Source organism: Peromyscus californicus, unplaced genomic scaffold (genome assembly GCF_007827085.1).
Source record: "Peromyscus californicus insignis strain IS unplaced genomic scaffold, ASM782708v3 Scaffold_1__1_contigs__length_55948999, whole genome shotgun sequence".
Taxonomy (NCBI): Eukaryota; Metazoa; Chordata; class Mammalia; order Rodentia; family Cricetidae; genus Peromyscus; species Peromyscus californicus.
In genome coordinates, this window is record NW_026294492.1 from 52,120,000 (window position 1) to 52,145,060 (window position 25,061).

General features: G+C 40.0%; 1 protein-coding gene across 1 annotated transcript; it reads left to right on the top strand.

Moving 5' to 3' along the window:
* Positions 1-4,499: 4,499 nt before the first annotated feature.
* Positions 4,500-24,840, top strand: LOC128115854 (zinc finger protein 431-like). Its single transcript, XM_052746972.1, has 4 exons — positions 4,500-4,596; positions 19,191-19,317; positions 19,553-19,613; positions 20,464-24,840. The coding sequence occupies exons 1-4, from the start codon at positions 4,594-4,596 to the stop codon at positions 21,731-21,733; spliced, it is 1,461 nt and encodes a 486-aa protein (XP_052602932.1). The 5' UTR covers positions 4,500-4,593; the 3' UTR covers positions 21,734-24,840.
* The last annotated feature ends 221 nt before the right edge of the window (positions 24,841-25,061 follow it).

Below are 25,061 nucleotides of genomic sequence, written 5' to 3' on the forward strand. Positions count from 1 at the left end.
TTTTTTTTTTTTTTTTTGGTTTTTCGAGACAGGGTTTCTCTGTGTAGCTTTGCGCCTTTCCTGGGACTCACTTGGTAGCCCAGGCTGGCCTCGAACTCACAGAGATCCGCCTGCCTCTGCCTCCCGAGTGCTGGGATTAAAGGCGTGCGCCACCACCACCCCCCGGCATCCGTGTTTTTTATTAATAAGACCATATAACAATTTGTCTACACAGGCCTTTAATCTTAGCACTCTGCAGCAGAGGCAAACTGATCTTTATGCTTTTTAGGCTAGCCTGGTTTGCATAATGAGTTCCTGAGCAGCCAAATTCATAGAGTAAGACCCTGACAAAGAAAATTAAACAATAAAGGTGAGATGTAAAAATTCCTTTTCTTCATTTGTTTTACTTAATTTTTACTAATGACACAGAATTGAGAGAAAAATAAATCTGTAGACTCATAAGTTGACTGGGCAGTAAAATAAGTATAATTCAGTCATCAGAATATTTAGAGGCAGTATAGAAAATATGGAGTGATTAAGTACAAATATTTTGTCCTGTAGGGTTTAGTTGACTAAAATTATGTATTTACATTGATGGGCCTTTTCTACAGAATGATTATTTAAGAGACTGCAGATTTTTGGTGCATTGTTTTTGTCAAAGTTTCTTTTTACAAAAATGAAAATCATAGTATGTTTTTTACAGCTGGCCTGATATATGGTTGTCCCCAAAACTAACTTTTCTTTGTTTTTTCTCAGTTTCATAGCAAGCCTGACTAGTGCCCCAGAAATGAGTCCTCAACTTCCAAGAAGTTGGTCAGAGTTGAGGTCTGACTCAGTAGGTGGCTGGTTCCAGCACAGGTTCAAGGTACCACACTTATCTTTCTAGCTGGGATGGTGGGAGCTCACTTCACTCTGCAGGCTTCCAGAGTGTTACAGAGGGCTTGGGGGCAGGGTTGGCTTACCAGTCCAGACACTTACTCTAGCAGTGTTCTGAAGGAGTTCTATTTTGTCAATGGTTGAACTACCACATAACTAGCTATTTTGCTGGAATTTTTAGTTTTGGTGAATTTTTGTTTTTCTTGTTTTCACTTTTCTTTTTAAAAATTCTGAATTTGGGTCATTTAGACATGTGTGGACACACATGCCACAGCACATGTGTGAAGGTCAGAGGACAAATTGGAGATATGGATTCTCTCCTCAGTTGATCTCAGACTTCAGACTTGGTTGGAAGTGCCTTTGCTCACTGAGCCAACTAGCTGGTTCCTGTCAGAGCGCTCCCTTCTAACCCACCCATTTCAGTATATTGGTGTAGTTGCTCTGTTGTCATTTTTGGGGTAGAGAATACTGGGTTCTCATTCTAGAGCTCTCCCATGCTTGGCAAGCATCTGTCCACTGAGGTTTAAACAAAAAGTTATTTTGAGGCAGGGTCTGGTTAAGTTGCCCAAGTTGTTTTTTTTTTTTTTTTTTTTTTTTTTTTTTTTTTTTTTTTTTTTTTTTTTTGTCAACTTAGCCTATAGTTATACCAGGCCTTAAACTTGTGATGCTCCTTCCTCAGCATTCCATGTGGTGGGATCCCAGGACTGCACTACCGCTCTCACCACTGTATTCATATGGGAAATCAACAATTTGAGTCTGTCTCCTTTTAAAAGTAATATAACCAACCATATAACAAGGACGGTTTTTAAAATCAACTTTTGGTATCAATACTTTCTTATTCCCTATTTTGTTGTTTTTGCCTTCAGTCTCCACTAGTCTTTCTTCCCATGCGTTAATCCCTTTGTTAACATTTTCATATGTGTTTTTGTTTATTTAGGTTGGGGATGGGCTTTTTGGGAGCTTGGCCAACCCAAGGCTTTCTCAGATACCTTCATGAAGCTCCAAGGGAACAGTAGTTCTGTGTCTTTGTCCAAGGCCTGACTTGACAAGGTCTAGTCCCAGTGCTTGAGTGAGCATCTTGAAAGAGTCAAGGGAACCAGGCTCTTCAGCTGAGAGGCTATGGTTATCATTTTCATGCCCATTGTGAGCTCAGTCTGGAGTATCCTGTGTTCCTCTTGGCAGTATGGCTTAATTAGCTTTCCGCTGACTGTCCCATTCTCCCCCTACACATTGTGTATCAAAGCTGTACTTCTTAATACACTTTCTTAGCATGAGCCATCAGCTTATGTAACACCTGATACCTCTCTCATCGGCTCCTATTCAGTACCCAAATTTTTGGTGTTTTGTGTCACAGATTGTGCTGGTTTAAACTCTTGATGTCCTGCCTCCACCTCCCAAATGCTAACATGATGCACCAGTGCCACCACAGCAGGCTGGGAAAGTGTTCATGCTTGGCTAACAATGTGCAGCTGAGAGAAGTGTGAGCAATCCTAGGTGAGCTTTTTTGAAATTGCTCATGCCTGGTGAATGTGAATCGGGAGGTTTAAGTTTCACCTGAATGGGTTGGGCATCATTTCAGCTGTGAGGCATGGGAATCACTCCACTACACGTAAGTAATAATAATCTGTGTATGCTAGAAACACTGTGAATGGAAAGAGAAAAAGAAAAAAAGAAATAAAAATTCAAAGACATGACTGGTCCCAGATTCAGGCATTGTTGTACCCGCTTCTTGAAACCCCCAGAGACCACCAAGGAGCTGGTTTCCCATGCAAGCACATAAAGGTTCTTTTATTGCCAGGCAGGTGGAGGGAAATGCCACTTCGAGCCCAGGTGTAGAGAGTTTTTATAGGGAAAACCTGCAAGCTGGGAATTACATGCTTTGACAATTTGGGATTGGGTAGAAGGGATATGGCACAAGGTGATTTTTTTTTGGAAACTATTGGTCTAGACTTTGGGTGCAAAACCACACTGGAAACCATTGGGTTAAACTTTTGGCAGGGAACCACAACTTGTAGTGGCATTCCTGCTGAGCTCCTGGCTTGGCTCCAGAGAGCAGCACCTAACCCTAATCCTTCTTTTGTTTAACCACACCTTTTGTTTCTCTTATCGCCCTATGTGAATCTTGTTTGAGAGTCAAGGATCAGAGAGTCCCCCAAGGATCAAAGGCCTATGCAAAACTTGGTCCAGGAAACCAGGAAAACCATGGTACCTGATAAATCAAGTAATTTGCACCTGGCATTTGGTCTCTGGGAGCTCCTTTTGGTTTGCTTTGAAGGTACGGAGCTTAACTATCTAAACTGTAAAGTGGAGTAAATAAATATGCCCTGGGCAAAGGATTAGTGCTTCAGTCCTTCAAGGCTGGACCCCCCTGCAGCCATAAAAGGCTAGATTCATTCTTAAGATGCCTCTGTGTCTTCATTTCATGGACCCGCATGGAACCACACAGCTACAATAACTTGCTGAGCAGGACTATCGGGGCTGCTTAGCATGATTATCTAGATATCTTTAAGGACCATAAACCACAGACAGGATTTCTATAGGGGCATACTGCCCTGTATCTGTTTGAATTGTCATGGCACATTCCTGAGGTCCTTCCTGGAATTGAGTACAGCAGGTGGTCTAAAATGGTGGCCTTACACTAAGATGAAGTCTGTATTGCCTTCACAGCACCAGATTGAATGAAAAAAAAAAAAAAAAACCCTAAAAAAAGGAAAGGACATGAGTGCTCCTAGGTATGGTAGAGGAGGAGAAAGTTTGTTGTTGATAAAAGGGAGATTATATTTTTGGTTGTGAGTCTAGCTTTAACGGCTGAGTCATATAAACCGGGCGGTGGTGGCGCACGCCTTTAATCCCAGCACTCGGGAGGCAGAGCAGGCGGATCTCTGTGAGTTCGAGGCCAGCCTGGGCTACAGAGTGAGTTCCTGGAAAGGCGCAAAGCTACACAGAGAAACCCTGTCTCGGGAAAACACACACACACACACACACACACACACACACACACACACAATTTTTTTTTTAAAAAGGGAGATTATAGGGAGAGACAGGGATATCTGGGAAAGTCCAGAGTGGACATGAGCCTGAGCCATGTGAGAGGAGGAGCTAGGGGAGAGGGGAGAGGCAGACTAAAAGGTCACGAAGGAAAAGAACAGATGGCAAAATTAATTAATTAATTAAAAATGACGGGATTGTCAGAATGGTTGGATTCTATAGGGAAGGGCGGCTCAGCCCCTGGGCTGGAGAACTTCAGGTAAGGGGGCGGGGCATGGCAGCCATATCCTGCCACAGGTAGGGACTGAGGGAGGCAGGGAGAACCTGGAAGCCAGTGTCTTTTATAGGTTAAATACGCACCTCAACTTTTTGTACTAAGTTTGAGACTTAACACCCTGTGTCCAAGAGGAAGGACGGGAAGTGCTTGGTGTGTGCAGGGAAAGTGCAGGGACGCCTTTGCAGTCCAGGCAAAGTTCTGCGGCAACGCAATCTCCGAAGGTCTCAGACAGTTCTGTGCCTGGGGCGAAAGCTAGGGCTGCCAATCATTGTGCTGGGTCTGTTCACAACACTCTGTCCCTAAGGGAGCTGCGCCTGTCACTCAGGCCTCACTAGCCAATCAGGGCTACCAAGCGGACTTGGAAGTCAGACTAAGGGAGGGCACTTCTGGTCTGCCATGCTGGAGTCTAGGCGGCTACGGGCTCCGCTTCGGGGAGCTGTGAGGAGAGCAGCGGAACGTGTTCGGAATCCGCCATGGTGAGCGAGGGGCGCAGTCCCTGGGCGGGCGGGGAGGGACCGCGGGACCTGGGGTGGGGTCCTTCCGGGGCTGTGGGAACCGGAGGCCAGACTCCGCGCCCTGAGAGGTCACGTGAATACCCTGAGGTCCTTGCTGTTCTTGCAATTCCTGGGTCCTGCAGCCTAGGAATAACTTCCATTTGCGGATTGAGGCTGTGGCTGCAAAGAACAGGGGGATGTGGGAACTGTGCGTGGATAGTTCCTAGTTGTGACGCACCACGCGCTGCATGCGCCGCTGTCGTTATCGCCTTGAAAGGCAGGTTTGCTAAATGAAAGAACTCTTACTTTCTCTAGTGTCTTCTAGAAGTTCTGCACTTGGCGCTGAACATTCAGGTGTAGGATCCGCCTGCAGTTAATTCTGTGCAGGGTGTAAAGTCTGTGTCAACACATTTGCATGTAGATGCCAGGGTGGTCCAGTCACGTGTGTTAGTAAGGTTTCCAGGCCTCCTGTGTTCAAATCGAGATTTTTTTTTTTAATTGTGATTTTGTTTCTAAATTTTCTCTTATGTTCTATTGGTCTGTTTATTCTTTTCCAGACAGTACAATCTTTATTGCAGTTGTGTGCTGAGTTTTGAAGTCAGATGATGTCACTGTGTGTGCTATTTACTCAATCTTGTGTTGGTCATTTTTTCATTCATGAGCTTTTGTCATCATTTTTCTGTTGTTGATAGGAAAAATGGTTAGACTTTTTATTGGAGTGTTGCTGAATTTATAGCTCAGATTCTACACTGAAATAGTATTTAGTTTTCTTGTCTACAATCATGGAATTTCTCTCCTTTGATCAAGTTTCTTGATTCCTTTAATTACAAAGGTATAATTTTGATACAGATATTTATCACATTTCTGTGTATTTTTTCTGACTTATTTATCTATGTTGAAATATAAGAGATATGAGGGTACATGTTTTTAATTATTCAATATTTCTTCATTTGTATGAGTGATTTCCTTGCATATATATGTATGTTCACCACGTGTGTGTTTTGTGCCCACAGAAGACAGAAGGAGGCATCAGATTCTCTATAATAGCATCTAGGGATGATTGTGTACCACCATGTTAGTGTTGGGAACCAAACCCAGGACTTCTGTAAGAGCAAAATATGGTGGTAACTGCTGAACCATCTTTCCAATACTAAACTTAACAGATTTTCAAAACTTGGTGTATGTGAGAAGTATATACTGAAAAGCAAGTGTTAAGAGAGTTGAGGTTTGCTTAACAATCTGTCTTTGGGGGTTAGAGATGACTCAGTAGGTATGCTGGTTAGGTTTGGTCAGCTTGACACAAGTTAGAGTCACACTGGTCTGTGGGCAAATCTATGGGGTATTTTCTTGATTTGTGGTTGATGTAATAGGGCCCATCCCACTGTGGTTAGTGTCACCCTGGTCAGGTGATCCCAAGTTGTGTAAGGAAGCAAACTGAGCAATCCATGATAGTAAGAGGATGGTAGGCATCATTTCTGCAGGTTTACAGCATATGTGTAATGCATAAGCCTATGGTGAATATGTTAGCAAATCTGCCCCTTGTCAGCTCCTCTTTGTGTGTAGGTAGAGCTAGAGACTTGTAATTGCTGAAGAGATTTTCCTCAGTTAATCTCTTAAGTGTGTGGCATGAACTTCTCATTGTGATGGTACATTAATTCCAGAACAATTGCACCTTCAAGCTTTCAGAAAAATATTTTAAGACAAGGTTTGTTACATTGACTTTCTTTGCCTTGATCCCAGTGTTTAGGCCCAGAGGGCATTGACCCTGCTTTCCTCTGGACTCAACCTCCTCAATTCTTGATTAAAGGTTTGTAGCATCACCCACTTCTAATATCACCCATTTGAGTCACAGAATGGGCTATCTGTTGCACTATTAGGAAAAGGATGTGTGTGTCCAACAATAGCTTCTCCTTTGAGAGCAGAATAGAAAGAATTGTTTATTGTTTACACTGCAGGGGAAAATAGGCTAGGCAGTAGCTAGATTAGAGGTTGTTTAAGTTATTGACCTGTAGGTGTCTCTGTCATAAAAAAGGACATGATTGAGCAGGGTGAGTACCTTTCTGTGTACTTTCCCAGTATGCATTAATTCATACCATGTGAATGAAGGAAAACCAAATTGGTAGAAGTACAGTTTGGGGAGATTACCTTGAACACTGAAATTTCCAATTGGGCAACTCTCTCGTGTTGGTAAGTACAAACCTGTTTGTCTCATTTATTTCTAAGTTTGCTCTTATGTTATGTTGGTCTCTTCATTCTTTCCCAGATAATACATTCTTTTGTTGTTGTTGTTGTTATTTGTTTTTTTGAGACAGGGTTTCTCTTTGTAGTTCTGGCTATCTTGGAACTAGCTCTATAGACCCGGCTGACCTTATACTCACAGAGATCCCCCTGCCACCAACCCCCAGGGACAGTACAGTCTTCATTGCTATTGCTTTTGAAGTTTAAAGTCATCGGATGTCACTGTGTGTAGTTTCTGTTCAATCGTGTGTTGATATTTTTTTCATGTATGATGATCTTTTCCCATCTGATTCTATTAATTGGTAGAATAAATTTTTAGTTGTCTTCCTCCCCCACCAGACTAAGCTTGCACTCATGTTCTGTTGATCCATTTATTGTTTCCCAGATAGTACAGTCTTTTTGAGGGGGACGGGGGAGGTTTCCGAACATGATTTCTTTGTGTAGTCCTGGCTGTTCAGTAATTCAGTTTGTAGACCAGGCTGGCCTTGAATTCACAGAGATCCAAGTGTGCTTACATCCCAAGTGCTGGGATTAAAGGCATGTGCCACCAAGCCCAGGTTTTAACTGTTAGACTGTTTATTGGACTTTTTCTGAATCAGTAGTTTAATTCTGTATTGTCCTAATGTAATATTGACATAATAGCCAGGATAGCAGCAAACCACAGGGTTGCTTTCTACTTAAGGTTAGCACAACTCACTGGTAAGGTGAGCCTATTCTCCAGCAGGTACAAGTTCCAGTGGAATCCCCATTTTTCAAAGTTAAATGTGCATAGTTACACCCTTTAAAAACAAACAAACAAAACAACACTTTAATTAGGTTATAATGAATATAGGAGGAGATGTTACTGTTGGCCTAGGCAGGTAGTCCCCACACAGCTAAGAAACAGGAAAGAATTCCATGGCCACAACCAGAGACAGTTGAGTCCACACATTGTACTGTGGAAACCAGTTGCTGTCATCCAGGTATTTCACTTTTTCAGTTTCCAGACACAAGATATTGTTTGGCTCATTTTATCCTAATTGAGTCTGGTCTGGGATGTGATAAGACAGATTTTTGATTCTCCATGTTGGCTGGAATTGAAGACTTTCAGATTTCAACTTCTTAAAAGAGATAAATCAAAATTAAAACTGTAGTAACCTTGTGTGGCACCTCTATCCAGTTAGAAATGCAGCTTCCAGATGGCATCATATACAGTAGGCACACTTAACCACACCAAGAGACTGACTGCCTTCATTAGACCAGATCCAAGCTCTTCCGGGTACTATGAGGGAACTGGGTAGGGATGGAAACAAGAGATAATCCCATGTATTCAGAGAAAAAATATGGATTTAAAACTTAGTTTGTAGGCCTCAAATTGTTTAATCTGTTCTTAGATGGGGTAGGAAAGTTATACTAAGCAAGCCTGTTTCCCAACCAGAGGGGTTGGCTCTCCCTACTTATAGGAAATATATTTTTCCTTTTGTTGCTCTCTCTTTTTTTTTTAAATCTTTCCCTTTTCCTCTCTGTTACCCTTAGTATCTTTCACTCTCTTCCTTTAGAGCTCTTTCTTCTTAGGTTGTATTCCCCTCATGGTTTATAGTTGCTCTACAGCCTCAGGCTCCTGTCTTTGAATGCTTAGTGCCCAATCAATGGTACTAATTGTATAAAATTAGGAGATATGCCTTTGTGGGAGTAGGTATGTCTTGTTTGTATAAGTGTGTCACTGTAGGTGGACTTTGAGGTTTCAAAAGGTCAGTGCAAGGCAAGTGTTTCTTTCTGCCTAACTGCCTGTGTCATGATGTAGCACCCAGCCCTACACCTGCCTATGGTGATGCTTTCTTTTGAGATAATAATCAGCTAACCCTCTGTCACTATAATCAATCCTCAAATTAAAAGTCTTCCATTATAAGAGTTGCCTTGATCACAGTGCTTCTTCATAACAACAGAACAGTCACTAAGACATGTTGTTTATGTAATATTTTGGTATATGTTTCTGTGTTCTGTACATGTTCTATGAAATCAAGTAAGGCTGAAAGAAAGAGTAATAGGCTGATTTCTTGAGAAAACATTCAGTCTGTTGTACGGTTATTTCTAGAAACTCTTGCATTTCTTTATTTTTATCCTGACCCATTTTTCATACATTAGAGTGGTGTTCAGGTTTCATGAATTTGTAAACAATATGATTCTTCTGATGTTGTTCATATCTGGCTTTAATCTGTGGTGTTCTGATAGGATGCAGGAGTTATTCCAGTTTTCTTGTATCTGTTGAGGCTTGCTTTGTGTCTGAGTATATGGTCAATTATGGAGAAAGTTCCATGAGGTGCTTGTGGGTATTCTTTTGAGTAGACTGCTGAGACGTGGGTTTAAGCTAGTAGAAAGTCTTTATTAGCTAGATTAGACTTTGTGTTTTCAGTTTCAGCAGGTAGTGCTGAATATGTGCTGAGTTTTACAGCCTAATGACACTTCCATCATGGAGTCAGTTGTGCTAAGGTTTGGGGACTCTTTACAGTGTTGAGATTCATTTGTGTTTGGTTGAAATGTTCAATATATATCACTGAGGTCCATTTGGTTTATAATGTCTGGTAACTTCAGTATTTCTCTGTTTAGCTTATGTCTAAATGGCTTGTCCATGGTTGAGAGTGGGGTATGGACATCTCCCATTATCAGTGTGATGGTCAATATTCGATTTAAGCTGCAGTAGTGTTTCTTTTACATTGAGGGTGCCCTTGTGTTTGGTGAATAGATGTTAGATATTGAAATGTCATCATGGCAGATGAAAATGAAGTGTCCTTCCACATCTCTTTTGATGAGAGCCTCACGGGCATTTCACATAGGTATATTGGACAAACAATGAAGCCGCATTTTCCCCCACTGTGGGCTACGGATCAAACCCAGTGCTTCACACATTACATATGATAAACAAATAATCTGCCACTGAGTCGTCTTTTTTTTTTAACTTTCTTTTTATTATTATTAAGAAATTTTCGGGCTGGAGAGATGGCTCAGAGGTTAAGAGCACCAACTGCTCTTCCAGAGGTCCTGAGTTCAATTCCCAGCACCCACATGGTGCCTCACAACCATCTGTAATGAGATCTGGCACCCTCTTCTGTACACGTAATAAATCTTAAAAAAAAAAAGCAAAAAAAAAAAGAAATTTTCTATTCATTTTACATACTAGCCACACATCCCCCTCTCCCTCCTCCTGCCCCTCAGCCTCCCCGCACCGAACCCACCCCAATTACCACCTCCTCCAAGTCAACATCTCCCATGGGGAGTTAGCAGAGCCTGGTACATTCAGTTGAGGCAGGTCAAAGCCCCTCCTCCCTGCATCAAGGCTGCACAAGGTGTCCCACCATAGGCACTGGGCTTCAAAAACCCTGCTCATGCACCAGGGACGGATCCCAATTCCACTGCCTGGAGGGCCCCCAAACAGTTCAAGCTAAACATCTGCTTGCCTATCAAGAGGGCCTAGTCAAGTCCCATGGGGGCTCCACAGCTATTGGTCCACAGTTCATGGATTTCCACTAGTTTTGATGGCTGTCTCTGTATGTTTTCCCATCATGATCTCAATGTCCCTTGCTCATAGAATCCTTCCTCTCTCTCATCAATTGTACTCCTGGAGCTTGGCGTGGCTGTGGATCTTTGCATCTGCTTCCATCAGTCACTGGATGAAGGCTCTATGGTAACAGTTAGGGTATTCACCAATCTGATTACTGGAGTAAGCCAGTACAGGCACCCTCTCAACTATTATTAGCAGTATATAAGTTGGGGTCATCCTTGTGGATTCCTGAGAACTTCCCTAGCATCCTGTTTCTCCCTATTCCCATGATATCTTCATTTATCATGCTATCTCTTTCCTTGCTCTCCCACTCTATCGCTGTTCCAGCTCAAACTTCCCATTCCCTTATGTTCTCTTCCTCCATTCCTTGCCCTCCATTACCCTCCCTCACCCCCAGTTTGCTCATGTAGATTTCATCTATTTCTCCTTCCTGGGCTCTCTATGTGTCCCTCTTAGGGTCCTCCTTGTTAGCTAGTTTCTCTGGAGCTGTGGGTTGTAGTCTGGTTATCCTTTGATTTACATCTAGTATCTACTTATGAATGAGTACATACCATGTTTGTCCTTCTGAGTCTGGATTACCTCACTCAGGATGATATTTTCTAGTTCCATCCATTTGCCTGCAAATTTCATGATATCACTGTTTTTTACTGCTGAGTAGTACTCCATTGTGTATATGTGCCATATTTTTTTTATCCATTCTTCAATTGAGGGGCATCTATATTGTTTCCAAGTTCTGGCTATTACGAGTAATGCTGCTATGAACATAGTTGAGCATGTGTCCTTGTGGTATGATTGAGCATTCCTTGGGTATATGCCCAAGAGTGGTATAGCTGGGTCTTGAGGTAGATTGATTCCCAATTTTCTGAGAAACTGCCATACTGCTTTCCAAAGTGGCTATACAAGTTTGCACTCCCACCAACAGTGGAGGAGTGTTCTCCTTGCTCCACATGCTCTCCAACATAAGCTGTCTTCAGTGTTATTGATCATAGCCATTCTGACAGGTGTAAGATGGTATCTGAGTCATTTTGATTTGCATTTCCCTGATGACTAAGGATGTTGAGCAATTCCTTAAATGTCTTTCGGCCATTTGAGATTTTTCTGTTGAGAATTATCTGTTTAGCTCTCTAGCCCATTTTTTAATTGGATTGTTCAGTATTTTGCTGTCTAGTTTCTTGAATTCTTTATATATTTTGGAGATCAACCAGCCCTCTGTCAGATGTGGGTTGTTGAAGATCTTTTCCCATTCTGTAGGCTGTCATTTTGTTTTATTGACCAGGTCCTTTGCCCTACAAAAGCTTCTGAGTTTCATGAGGTTCCATTTATTAATTGTTGCTCTCAGTATCTGTGCTACTGGTGTTATATTTAGGAAGTGGTCTCCTGTGCTGATGTGTTCAAGACTACTTCCTACTTTCTCTTCTATCAAGTTCAGTGTAACTGGATTCATGTTGAAGTCTTTGATCCACTTGGACTTGAGTTTTGTACATGGCAATAGATAGGGCTCTTCTACATGTTGACTTCTAGTTATGCCAGCACCATTTGTTGAAGATGCTTTCTTTTTTCCATTGTACAGTTTTGGTTTCTTTGTAAAAAATGAGGTGTTCATAGGTGTGTGGGTTTATGTAAGGTTCTTCAATTTGATTCCATTGGTTCACATGTCGGTTTTTATGCCAGTACCAAGCTGTTTTTATTACTATAGCTCTGTAGTAGAGCTTGAGGTCAGGGATGGTGATGCCTCCAGAGGTGGCTTTATTGTACAGGATTATTTTAGCTATCCTAGGTTTTTTATTTTTCCATATGAATTTGAGTATTGCTCTTTCCAAGTCTATGGAAAATTATGTTGAGATTTTGATGGAGATTGCATTGAATCTGTAGATTGCTTTCGGTAAGATTGCCATTTTTACTATGTTAATCCTACCTATCCATGAGCATGGGAATTCTTTCCATTTTCTGATATCTTCTATGGTTTCTTTCTTCAGGGACTTAAAGTTCTTGTCATACAGGTCTTTCACTTGCTTAGTTAGAGTTACCCCTGAAGACCCTAACCCTTCAGGCTTACACCCCCAAGCCCCAGGAAATAAGGAACTAAAAAGAAAACTAGTTCCAAGGGCAACCTGACTCAGCCATTATTCAACTTGTAACAATGTAACACTGTAAAAAGATTTCTGTTAAGAGATGTGCTCAACTGTGACTGGGATAGTTGCAAGTGTTCCAGGAAGGACCACTGTGACCTTTGTGTAAACTCCACTCCCGCCCTGATACCCCCCTTGAGGTTTCAGGAAGAATGTACATGCGGACGTGACTATACCCACTCTGTGATCAGACCATGATCTTGTGAAACGAAATTGTATGGGAATTGTAATCTTATGGTTTTTGTGGGGTTTTCCTTAAAAAAAAAAAAAAAAACCCGTGGCTGCAGTAAGATGCGACTCTTGCTCCCAGGACAAGAGTTTGCCTGACTGTATAGCCGCTTCAATAAAAACCTCGTGCTGTTGCATCAACTGGACTGGAGTCTGGGTTCTTGGGGCGCCCCCCCGAGAAGATAGTACCCTGGGTCTGGGGTCTATCACCCCAAGGTTTTTTATATTATTTGTGGCTATTGTAAAGGGTGATGTTTCTCTGATTTCTTTGCCAGCCCATTTATCATTTGTATATAGGAGGACTACTGATTTTTTTTTTAAGTTAGTCTTATATCCTGCCACATTACTGAAGGTGTTTATCAGCTGTAGGAGTTCCCTGGTAAAATTTTTGGGGTCACTTGTGTATACTATCATATCATCTGCAAATAGTGAAAGTTTGACTTCTTCCTGTCCAATTTGTATCCCTTTGATCTCCTTTTGTTGTCTTCCTGCTCTATCTAGAACTTCAAGTATTATATTGAATAAATATGGGGGAGTGGGCAGCCTTGTCTTGTTCCTGATTTTAGTGGATTCTCTTTGAGTTTCTTTCCATTTAGTTTGATGTTGGCTGTTGGCTTGCTGTAAATTGCCTTTATTATGTTTAGGTATGTTCCTTGTTTTCCTGCTCTCTCTAGGACCTTTATCATGAAGGGGTGTTGGATTTTGTCAAAGGTTTTTTCATCATCTAATAAGATGATTATGTTGTTTTTTTTTCTTTCAGTTTGTTTATATGGTGTATTACATTGACAGATTTTCATATGTTAAACCATCCTTGCATCCCTGGGATACAGCTTACTTGGTCATGGTGGATAATTTTTTTGATGTGTTCTTGTATCCGGTTTGCCAATATTTTATTGAGTGCTTTTGCATCAATGTTCGTGAAGGGAGATTGGTCTGTAATTTTCTTTGCATCTTTGTGTGGTTTGGGTATCAGTGTAATTGCAGCATCATAAAAGGAGTTTGGTAATGATCCTTCTGTTTCTACTGTTTCTTTGAAAATTTGGTAGAATTTTGCGCCGAAACCATCTGGTCCTGGGATTTTTTTTTTGTTTGGGAGACTTTTAATAACTGTTTCGATTTCCTTAGGAGTTATTGGTCTATTTAAACAGTTTATCTGGTCTTGAGTTAGGTTTGGTATTTGGTACCTATCCAGAAAATTGTCCATTTCTTTCAGATTTTCCAATTTTGTCGAGTAAGGTTTTTGAAGTATGGCCTTATGATTCTCTGGATTTCTTCAGTGTCTGTTGCTATGTCTCACCTTTCATTTCTGATTTTGTTAATTTAGATGCTCTCTCTCTGCCTTTTGGTTAATTTGCATAAGGGGTTGTGAGATTTCTCCATCTTCTTTATATGGGCATTTAGTGTTATGAATTTTCTCTTAGCACTGCCTTCATAGTGTCCCATCAGTTTGAGTATGTTGTGCATTCATTTTCATTGAATCCTAGGACATCTTTAATTTTTTTCTTTATTTCTTCCTTAACCCATTGGTGATTCATTTGGGCATTATTCAGTTTCCATGAGATTGTAAGCTTTCTGTAATTTTTGTTGTTGAAATCTAACTTCAAGCCATGGTGGTCTGATAAAATACAGGAGGTTATTCCAGTTTTTCTGTATCTTTTGAGATTTTCTCTGTGACCAAGCACGTGGTTGATTTTAGAGAAGGTTCCAAGGAGTGCTGAGAAGGTATATTCTTGTGTTATGGTGGAATATTATGTAGATATCTATTAAGTCCATTTGTGTCAGAATGTCTGTTAGTTCCCTTATTTCTGTTAAGTTTCTGTCTGGCAGACTGTCCATTGGTGAGAGTGGGGTGTTGAAGTCTCCCACAACTAGTGCATGGGGTTTGATGTGTGATTTAAGCTTTAGTAATGTTTCTTTTACCTGTGTGGATGTGTTTGTATTTGAGACATAAATGTTCAGAATTGAGACTTCATCATGTTGGATTTTCCCTGTGATAAGTATGTAATGTCCTTCCTGATCTCTCTGGATTGATTTCAGTTTGAAGTCTATTTATTAGATATTAGGATGGCTACACCAGCTTGATTCTTCACTCCATTCGATAGGAAAGTCTTTTCCCAGTCTTTTACTCAGAGGTAGTGTCTGTCTTTGAAGTTGATGTGTATTTCTTGTATGCAGCAGAAGGCTGGATCCTATATTTGTATCCATTCTGTTAGCCTGTGTCTTTTTATAGGCAAATTGAGTCCATTGATATTAATGGATATTTATGACAGTGATTGTTAATTTCTGTTATTTTTTTGGTGATAGTGTTGTGTGTTTACCTTCTTTGGTATTTGTTGGTGTGGTATTGTCTATTGCCTGTGTTTTCATGCATCTAACTTCCTTAGGTGGATTTTTCCTTCTCATGCTTCTGTAGTGCTGGATTTTTGAATAGGTTTTGTTTAAATCTGGTTTTATCACATTTTCTGTGACTTTGAGTTCATATTCTTCTCTTTCTTCTATATTCTATTAGGTTTGGTCTTTTTTTTTTTTAATTTATTTATTTATTATGTATACAGAAGAGGGTGCCAGATCTCATTATAGATGGTTGTGAGCCACCATGTGGTTGCTGGGAATTGAACTCAGGACCTCTGGAAGAGCAGTCAGTGCTCTTAACCTCTGAGCCATCTCTCCAGCCCCCAGGTTTGGTCTTTTTATGATGTCCCAAATTTCCTGGATGTTTTGTGTTGTGACTTTGTTGGCTTTAGTGTTTTCTTTGACGGATGAGTCTATTTCTTCTATTGCATTTTCAGTGCCAGAGAGTCTCTCTTCCATCTCTTGCATTCTGTTTTTTCTGTTGCATCTGTAGTGGCTGTTTATTTACTCAGATTTTCCATTTCCAGCATTCCCTCAATTTGTGTCTTCTTTATTGCCTCTATTTCAGTTTTCAAGTCTTGAACTATTTCCTTCACCTGTTTAATTGCTTTTTCTTGGCTTTCCTTAAGGGATTTATTGATTTCTTCCAATTTTTTGTTTGTCTTTTCCTCGGTTTCTTTAAGGGAATTTTTCATTTCCTCTTAAATGCCTCTATCATCTTCTTAAAGTAATTTTTAAAGTCGATTCCTTCTGCTTCTTCTGCATTGGGATGTTCAGGTCTTGCTGATGTAGAGCCACTAGGATCTGATTGTGTGATATTGGTCTTTTTGTTTTTGACTGTATTTTTGCACTGGTGTCTACCCATCTTTCTACCACTCGGTGCAAGTGGTATCTGTGTCTGAGGGAGCCACTCTTGGTCCCATCGATACTCCTGGTTCAATGAGAACTCTTGGTATAATCGGGGCTCTTGGTCTAATCCATGCTGAAGGACTTTGTGTCTCAGGGAACTGCTCTTAGTCCAATCGGCACCTGCGGACTCTGTCTCAGGGAGCTGCTCTTAGTCCAATCGGCACCTGCGGACTCTGTCTCAGGGAGCATGTGCAGTTTTAGAGGATGGGTGGATTTCAGAGGAGTGGGGCTTGTGGGTTACAGGGTCTGGTGGGGGATAGTGGTAGTCTAACCTGTCTGCAGGAGCCCTGCCTGCTGGCCTGACACTGGGACTGCAATAGATGGTGGTGTGGGGGGGCAGGGTTGAGCCCCTGGGCCCAAAGCCTAGAGGCTCTGGTGTTCAGCTATGAGGACAAAGACTCACCTCTTAGTCCAATTGGCACTTGTGGGCTCTCACTGAGTCATCTTTTATACAGAATTTCCTTGAGCGGGTCATAGTGGCTCACAGCTGTAATCCCAGGCCCTGAAAAGCTGAAGCAGAAGTATCACTACTAGCTTGAATCCAGATCTGAGCCTAGAATGAGACTATGCTCCAAAAAATATGAAAGAATTTTGTCATTATAGGACCAACACCTCACCAGGGAACATGCTGTGCAAAGTCTACAGTGTGTTGTTTGAGAAATGAAATGCACAGTTTTCCTAGGCCAATAGGAGACCAAGTGGTGATCCCTATTATATGGTTAGACTTTCCATTGGCTAGAGTTAAAAGATTTTAAAATGAAGCTGTCACTTTCACTTTATTTTTGCCCTTCAAGAAGTTACCATATATCTCTGTATTATAGTTTTATTTAATTAGTACATTGAATCACCAGAGTATGTGGGCTCACCCCTGTCATCCTAGTATTTTGGAGGCAGATGCAAGAAGTTCAAGACTACCATGACCCAAAGAGTGAGTTCCAGGCCAGCCAGAGCTACAAAGAAATCTTGTATCAAAAAGACCACAAAAAAACCAGGGATGTGTTTAAGTGTAGGAATGAGACCATCTGTGGGTTAGAATTGGATGAAATAATGCTGGTGGAGTCTCAGTAGGAAAAGTGCTTGGCATGCAAGCCTGATGACCTGGGTTTGATCCTAGGAACCCTTGGTGGAAGGAGAAATCGACTCTTAAAACTTTGTCCTCTGATCTTCAAACTCCTACTATGGCATTCTTGTGCCTGCTCTCATGCATTTATCACACACATACACATAATACTGATCTTGTTGTTGTCTAGCTAGGAAAAAAGAATACGTTTTGGTCTTGGATCGTACTTAAAAATTGTGATGGGATTAAAATGTCCCATCAACTTATGTATAGGTATCAAACAGGTAAGTCTTACAATGAAAATGAAGTGTTTTATGTGGCACTATTTCTCTGTTTTTCCTAGCGCTCTTTTTAATCAATTGTGACCTTTATGTGTCACCTTAGAGACACTTTTGTTTGCTCTGTCTGTCTGTCTCTCTTTTTTGAGATAGGATCTTTTGGGACAAAAACTGGCTTTGATATCTCGATTCTCTTGCTTCCACTTCTCAGTTGCTGAGATCAGGGATGTCAGGTTTCCATGCCTATCTGAAAAATCCTTTCACTAAAAGGCTTAGTTTTATGTAGACCTCTCTTCTTCAGGATACAATCTTTAACCTAAACCTCAATATTTTATTTTCAGAGCCATGCATACTTATATGGTGATTTTGACAAGCAAGGACTGTTCATTTGATCCTATGGATTCTTGCTTCTGGACAGTAATTCCTGTTTCCTTTAGATATTGCCATTGCCAGAGCATTCTAAGGGTCTGCTTCCTCCAAGATAAATATGTCTTCTGTTGGTAATAACAGTCAAAAATGGAAGACACGTTGTACTTAAACAGTTTCTAGGGGTTGGAAAGATGGGTCAATGGAAAGTGCGCATATGAAATTTGTAAGACAGAATTCAGTTCCCACATATATTTTGCCATTTCTGTTGACAATGAATGAATTTGATACCTATTCCAGATTTGTAGTCTTTCATTTCTCTCTTGTAACATATATCCCCAATCCTTTGCTCTTCTTTCTCCTGGGATATTCTTATGTGATTCCTTTTGTGTTCTTGTTTTGTAAGGCAGTGTGTCATATACCCCAGGCTGCCCTCAAACTTCATATATCACCAAGAATTACATTCAACTTCTGATCCTACTACCTCCAACTCTTAAGTGCTGGGATTACAGGCATCCTAATCCTTGCCCCTTTATGGAACAAGGATTGAACTGAAGGATTCATACTTGCTAGGCAAGAATGCTACCAACTGAGGTACATTTTTGCCCCTTTATTCTTTTTATTTTATTAATTATAATTTTGCTATGTGTGAATGTTTTGCCTCCTTACATGCCTGTGTACAGCGTGTATGCCTTGTGCCCATAGAGACCAGAAAGAGTCATAGCCCCTAGGACTGGAGTTACAGGTGGTTGTGAGTGATCTTATCTCACCATCATTTTTATTACTATTTGTTTTAAGATCAGCATTTACTAATATTTTTGAGACTCTTTGATCTGTCAGTCAGTAGCTTACACAAAATGCATTCCTTCCTAGGAATTATTAGCCTTATAATTTACAAGGAATCACTTTAGTTTATAATTGAGAAGTACAGAATTGGAGTGAATGTTTTAACTCCATGGAGGAATTTTGAGTAAGCTTTTGAGTGCTTTCTGTTTGTTTGCTTGTTTGTTTGAGACAGGGTTTCACTGTGTACCTTTGGCTGTCCTGGAAATCTCTACACAGATCCTGCTGGCTTGGAAATCATAGAGTATCACCTGCTTTTGCCTCCTGAGGTTTGGGATTAAAGGTGGGCACCACCACACCCATATTGTCTATCCTTTTTTGAATTAAAAATTTTGATAAAATTTTGCTGATGTATACTAACTGGTTTTTACTCTGTTTGCATGTCTTTCTGTATACATTACTATGCATTTCTCCTGCAATGCCGTATTCTATTTTGTGGGCACAGAAATGGAAGGCATGATTCTCCTTTTCTGTTTTCTTTTAAAATGTGTTGATAACTACATTTGTTATTTTATGACCCATGAGATAGAATAAATTGAGCACAGTGAATTATGTAAATATATTTTCAATGAATATACATTTGCAATGCAGTCAGTCTCAACATTTCTATTATGTTCATCTATGTGATACTTTAGGATGCAGTGACCTATAAGGATGTGCATGTGAACTTCTCTCATGAAGAGTGGGCTTTGCTGGATTCTTCCCAGAAGAATCTCTACAAAGATGTGATGCTGGAAACCTACTTGAACCTCACTTGTATAGGTAGGAATGTGAGCTTTCTGTCACTTTTTAATTTAAGGGGACAAGGCTTTCTTGGAGATTTTTGCTCTTCTGTGACTTTGGATATGAAAAAGGAATAATCTAGTGAATAAATCAGGCATTGGTCTAAGGTTCTCAAATGGTATATATAGTATAGGCATTTCCTAAAATATAGTAATTTCCATTGTGCCTAATTTCCAGTAACATATCACATACATTTTCTGGTGCTGTATTTTAGGTTACAAATGGGAAGACCACAATGTTGAACAACATTGTCAAAGTTCTAGAAGACATGGAAGGTAATTTTCATATGCAAGCTGATACATATGTACCTCGGAAAAAATGTTAATGTACCCTGAACTTTTCAAGAAAAGCAGCAGAGTAAATTACCATAGCTGTGGGATGGTTCTTAAATTCTTACAACACCATGTACTCCAGTGTTAGGAAGCTGATCACTGGAAGGCATTCCTTTAAGGATAAAACAAGGAAACAATGCCATAACAGATGTCACAATTTTAATTATAGCCATATGAGAGGTATGTTGTAGAATTGTCCATCCATGTATTGTCATACCATTCAATCATTTTATAAGTTATTCACATTGATAAGAGGATTAGAGTATGTCCAAGATCTTTTATAAGCAAATCTTCCATATTGAAGCTAATGTTCTTCATATATTTGTAGTGAGTGACTTACCATAGTTAAGTGAGTAGAGCAATTGGGAGACAAGGAATATTTAAAAAATTTTTAAAATTAATTTTACATACCAACTACAGATCCCCTTCTCATCCCTTCTGTCCCCCACCCCAGACTCCCTCTGACCAACCCCCCATCTCCTCCTCCAAAAGGGTGAGGCCTCCCATGGGGAGTCAGTAAAGCCTGGTACATTCAATTGAGGCAGGACCAAGCCCCTGCATTCAGGGTGATCAAGGTGTCTGACCATAGGTAATGGGCTCCAAAAAGCCAGCTCATGCAGATCCCTATCCCACTGCCAGGGGCCCCTCAAACAGACCAAGCTACACAACTGGGGAGACAAGGAACTTATCGTGGTGTAGAAACCTGAATCCATATACCACATCTCTAAGGCACAAAATGCTAGACTGTGAATGTAATGTGAAAACCTTTTATTTTTTATACTTCCTTTAATAGGCATATCATCTGTCCCTCTGGATACAAGCCATGTGAGCATAAGGGATATGGAAAGAAGCAATATACCTCTGTTTCTCCTGGAATAATTAGAAGATATGTTGTAGTCACTACTATGAGAAGACATGATGACTGTGATACAAATTTATACTCTAACATTGGAGAAAGGCCTTATAAGTACAAGGAATGTGGAAATTCATCTGTCTGTACTAGTTCACTTGGCATATGTAGTGTGATTCGCAGTATAAAAAAATGTCATGTGTATAATCAGTGTGGTAAAACTCTGAGTTCTTCCAGTTCTTTTCAACGACTTGAAGAAACTCATATGGGAAGAGGAAGTAATAAATGTGAGCTTTGTACTAAAGATTTTAGCCATCACAATTTTCTTCAAACACACAAAACAACCACTAATGAAGATCTCTATGAATGTAGTCAACATGATAAAGCCTTTAGATATGATTCCTCCTTAAAAGTACACCAAAGAACTCATTTGGAAGGAAAACCCTATGAATATAATCAAAGTGATAAAATGTCTGCATGTCACAGTATTTATCAACTACATAGAATTCATACTAGAGTGAACAAGTTTGCATATCAGCAATGTGATAAATACTTTGCAAGTCCTAGTTATCTTCATATATATAAAAGAATTCATACTGGAGAGAAACCCTATGAATGTACTCAATGTGATAAAGCCTTTGCATCTCCCAGATATCTTCAAGTACATAAAAGAATTCATACTGGAGAGAAACCCTATGAATGTAATCAGTGTGGTAAAGCCTTTGTGAGGAAGAGCCATCTACGTAAGCATGAAAGAATTCATACTGGAGAGAAACACTATGAATGTGATCAATGTGGTAAAGCCTTTGTACAGAAGAATAGTCTTCAAAGGCATGAAAGAATTCATACTGGAGAGAAACCCTATCAATGTACTCAGTGTGATAAAACTTTTGCCTGTCCCAGTTATCTTCAAATACATAAAAAAATTCATACTGGAGTAAAACCCTATGAATGTAATCAATGTGGTAAAGCCTTTGCAAGGAAGAGTCATCTTCTCCGTCATGAAAGAAGTCATACTGGAGAGAAACCCTATGAATGTAATCAATGTGGCAAAGCCTTTGCAAGGAAGAGTCACCTTCTCCGTCATAAAAGAAGTCATACTGGAGAGAAACCCTATGAATGTATTCAATGTGGTAAAGCCTTTATACAGAAGAGTCATCTTCTCACACATGGAAGAATTCATACTGGGGAGAAACCTTATGAATGTAATTAATGTGGTATAGGTTCTTCATCTTGCAGTCTTCAAAGGCATGAAAGGTTTCATACTGGAGAGAAACCCTATGAATGTCATCAGTGTGGCAAAGCCTTTGCAAGGAAGAGTCACCTTCTCTGTCATAAAAGAAGTCATACTGGAGAGAAACCCTATGAATGTATTCAATGTGGTAAAGCCTTTATACAGAAGAGTCATCTTCTCACACATGAAAGAGTTTATACTGGGGAGAAACCTTATGAATGTAATTAATGTGGTGTAGGTTCTTCATCTTGCAGTCTTCAAAGGCATGAAAGGTTTCATACTGGAGAGAAACCCTATGAATGTAATCAATGTGATAAAGCATTGCACATGAAAGTCATTTTCACAGGCATAGAAGATGTCATACTAGAGAGAAACCATATGGATATGATCAGTGTGATAGGGACTTCCCATGTAACAGTCACCTTCAAATGAAAGAAAGTACTCCTACTGGGGACAAACCCTATAAATATAATGAATGTGGTAAAGACTTTGCACAAAACAGTCATCTTCACAGTCATGAAAGGAATCATACTCAACAAAAGCCCTGTGAATATAACCAGTGTGGTAAAATCTTTGCATGTTTCGGTATACTTCAAAATCATGAAAAAATTCACAGTGGTGAAAATCTCCATGAACCTAATAAATGAGGTCAAGCCTTGTGGTCCACATACTTTTTTTTTCCCCACTGAGCATTCTCACCAGTCTTCAGTAAGATTAGTAGAGCCAGCTGGGTGGTGGTGGAGCATGCCTTTAATCCCAACACTTGGGAAGCAGAGGCAGGCAGATCTCTGTGAGTTCAAGGCCAGCCTGTTCTACAGATTGAGATCCAGAAAAGGTGCAAAGCTACACAGAGAAACCCTGTCTCGAAAAACCAAAAAAAAAAAAAAAAAAAAAAGGAAAAGATTAATAGAGCCAAATTCAAAGTTAAAATATTGTCTTTGTTTCCAGTTGTAAACATATTGTTTTCCAGGAATACAGAAACATAATAATTTGAATAATAAAATGTATTTGGAAATATATTTGATATTTATACCATCATCCATTATTTTTGGATCATGTTACTTTATTCTGAGATCTAAATACTTGTTCTTATCTCATTCTCAGAACCACAAATGAATGGCAGAGAATTTTATCAGTAAGTAAATATGATTGCTGCTAAGCTTGATGACCTGATATTGAGTTCCAGGATGGCCATAGGTATATAGAGGGATCTTTTCTTAAAATATCCAAAAAAGGGCTCTGGAAAGATGGTTGCATTTCCACAGTACACAGGTTCAATTCTCAACACCCACATAGAAGCTCACAACTGTTAAGTCCAGTTCTAGGGAATCCAACACCCTCATACAGACATACATACAGGTGAAACACCTTTTCATCTAAACGAAAAATAATCATTTTTAAAAAGTATATATCACATTGTGGAACTTTCCCTGGCATGATGTCGACTCATTTTTACTCAGCTAAGTGATTTGTTGGGGTCATTCACATCAAGAGAATTGTGTTATCAATTAAAATAAGCAATGTGCAGAATTCATTTACAAAGGGATTCTAATCCACTCAGTCTTTCACTGAACAAGTAGCAGGGACTTTTATCACCTGGAAATGATGGAAGGCAGAAGGAGTAAATGGTCATCTTCATTTTCTGCATTATAATGACATCTTTTGGAGCTGGAAAGTTGATTCAGTAGCACTGCTTCTGTTGGGCAGCCAAGTTTGGTTCCTAGCACCCACATCAGGTGGCTTAGAAATAACTGTAAATCCTGGTTCAGGAGATCTGATGCACTTTTATGCTTTCCTTGGGCACCAGATATGTTAATGGTATATAGGTGGATATATACATACATACATATACACATATACATAAGTATACTGTATGTGTGTTTGAGAGAGGAGAGACTACATATTTTAAAAATAGCTTTCTTCATAAATATGTTATTACTTTTTAATTAATTACTTTTGTGCTGGTGGCTATATCAGAGAAACAGCAGGTGGCAATTGGGGTTCAGGCTGTCACTCCACCAGAAGAAAAACGTTCTGATGGGTGTATCTTTTTTAAGCAAGGCTTAGGAGAATACAGACTCAGGAATGTCTTGCTTCTGCTGTGCCTTTGCATGCTTGCTGTTGCTCTTTTTCTGATATCTCACATGGGTTGAATTGGGTATGGGGAAATTCCCCACTGCCTGCAAGGTATGTGTTTATCTCATGGAAACATCCCAATCTACCGGGCATTTATATTTGGGAATTGTCAGGAAGATGCTGTATAATTTTGACACAGTCATTGCCTGATTCCCCTTAGAAGGTTCTTTTGATCACAGCTCAAATTAATTATTAACTGGGATCCAGGATGGCTCAAATTCCTCTAATTTTATTGTTGAGCACCACGAGCTGATACAAAGCTTCAAAATAGCTTTAGATTAGACCACATGTCTTGCACTGTTTTTAAGATAAACATTCCCAATCTTTAGTGTACAAGGACACACAGCTGAGCTGTCTGGCTAGGTTGTAAATACAAAAAAGCCAAATTATCGCTAGATGCGAAATGATTAATTCTTTGCATTTATTCCTGACCTCAATTTGTGTAAGTAAATTCTGACTAGTCAAGGCTAAGGAAATTATTTGACTCTGTAGCCCCAAATGAGGGCTACAGGATTTCTTGGGTAATCGGGAGATATACACAGGGCACAAATGGTTAAGTTTTAACCATTATGGTCATAGTATTGGGGAAGGTGCCGTCTGAGCTGATGTTAAAAGATATATGGTAACCTGGGCCTGAAAATCTATCACACCTTTAGCCCAACACTCAGTAGACAACGTGGAGATTTAAAGAGAATTCAGAATTTATGATTCCTAATTGCTGGGTGTTAGTTCAAAATGTTTACATAGTTGTGGGTTAGTTTGAACTGCCTTTCCCCTGCCTGGGACATGTTTTTATCTATAATCATTCACTTGAGAAATGGGATGTATCTCTTTATGACTTTTGTGTTGTCTGAGAGGTTCTGTTGAAGTATTTAAGTGGTGGAGGAAAAGGGGACAAAGGAGAAATAAAGAACAATATGTGAAAATAAAGAAAGGAACTATCAAGAGAATGTGTGAGTGTCCTTTTTCCTTAAAACTCCTCATATAGAAAAATCTTAGCTTTGCGAATGCTGTGGATTCCTCTCAAACCCTGTGCTGCCTTGGGTCTGGTTCCCCATAGTCATCGATACTTTTGCTCATGTGTATTGTTGGAACACTGTCCTTGAATGAAGTCTGTAGCTAAAGTTTTCCTGCCTGGCCCAGCCAGGACAAATGTCTCTCACCTGCCAGT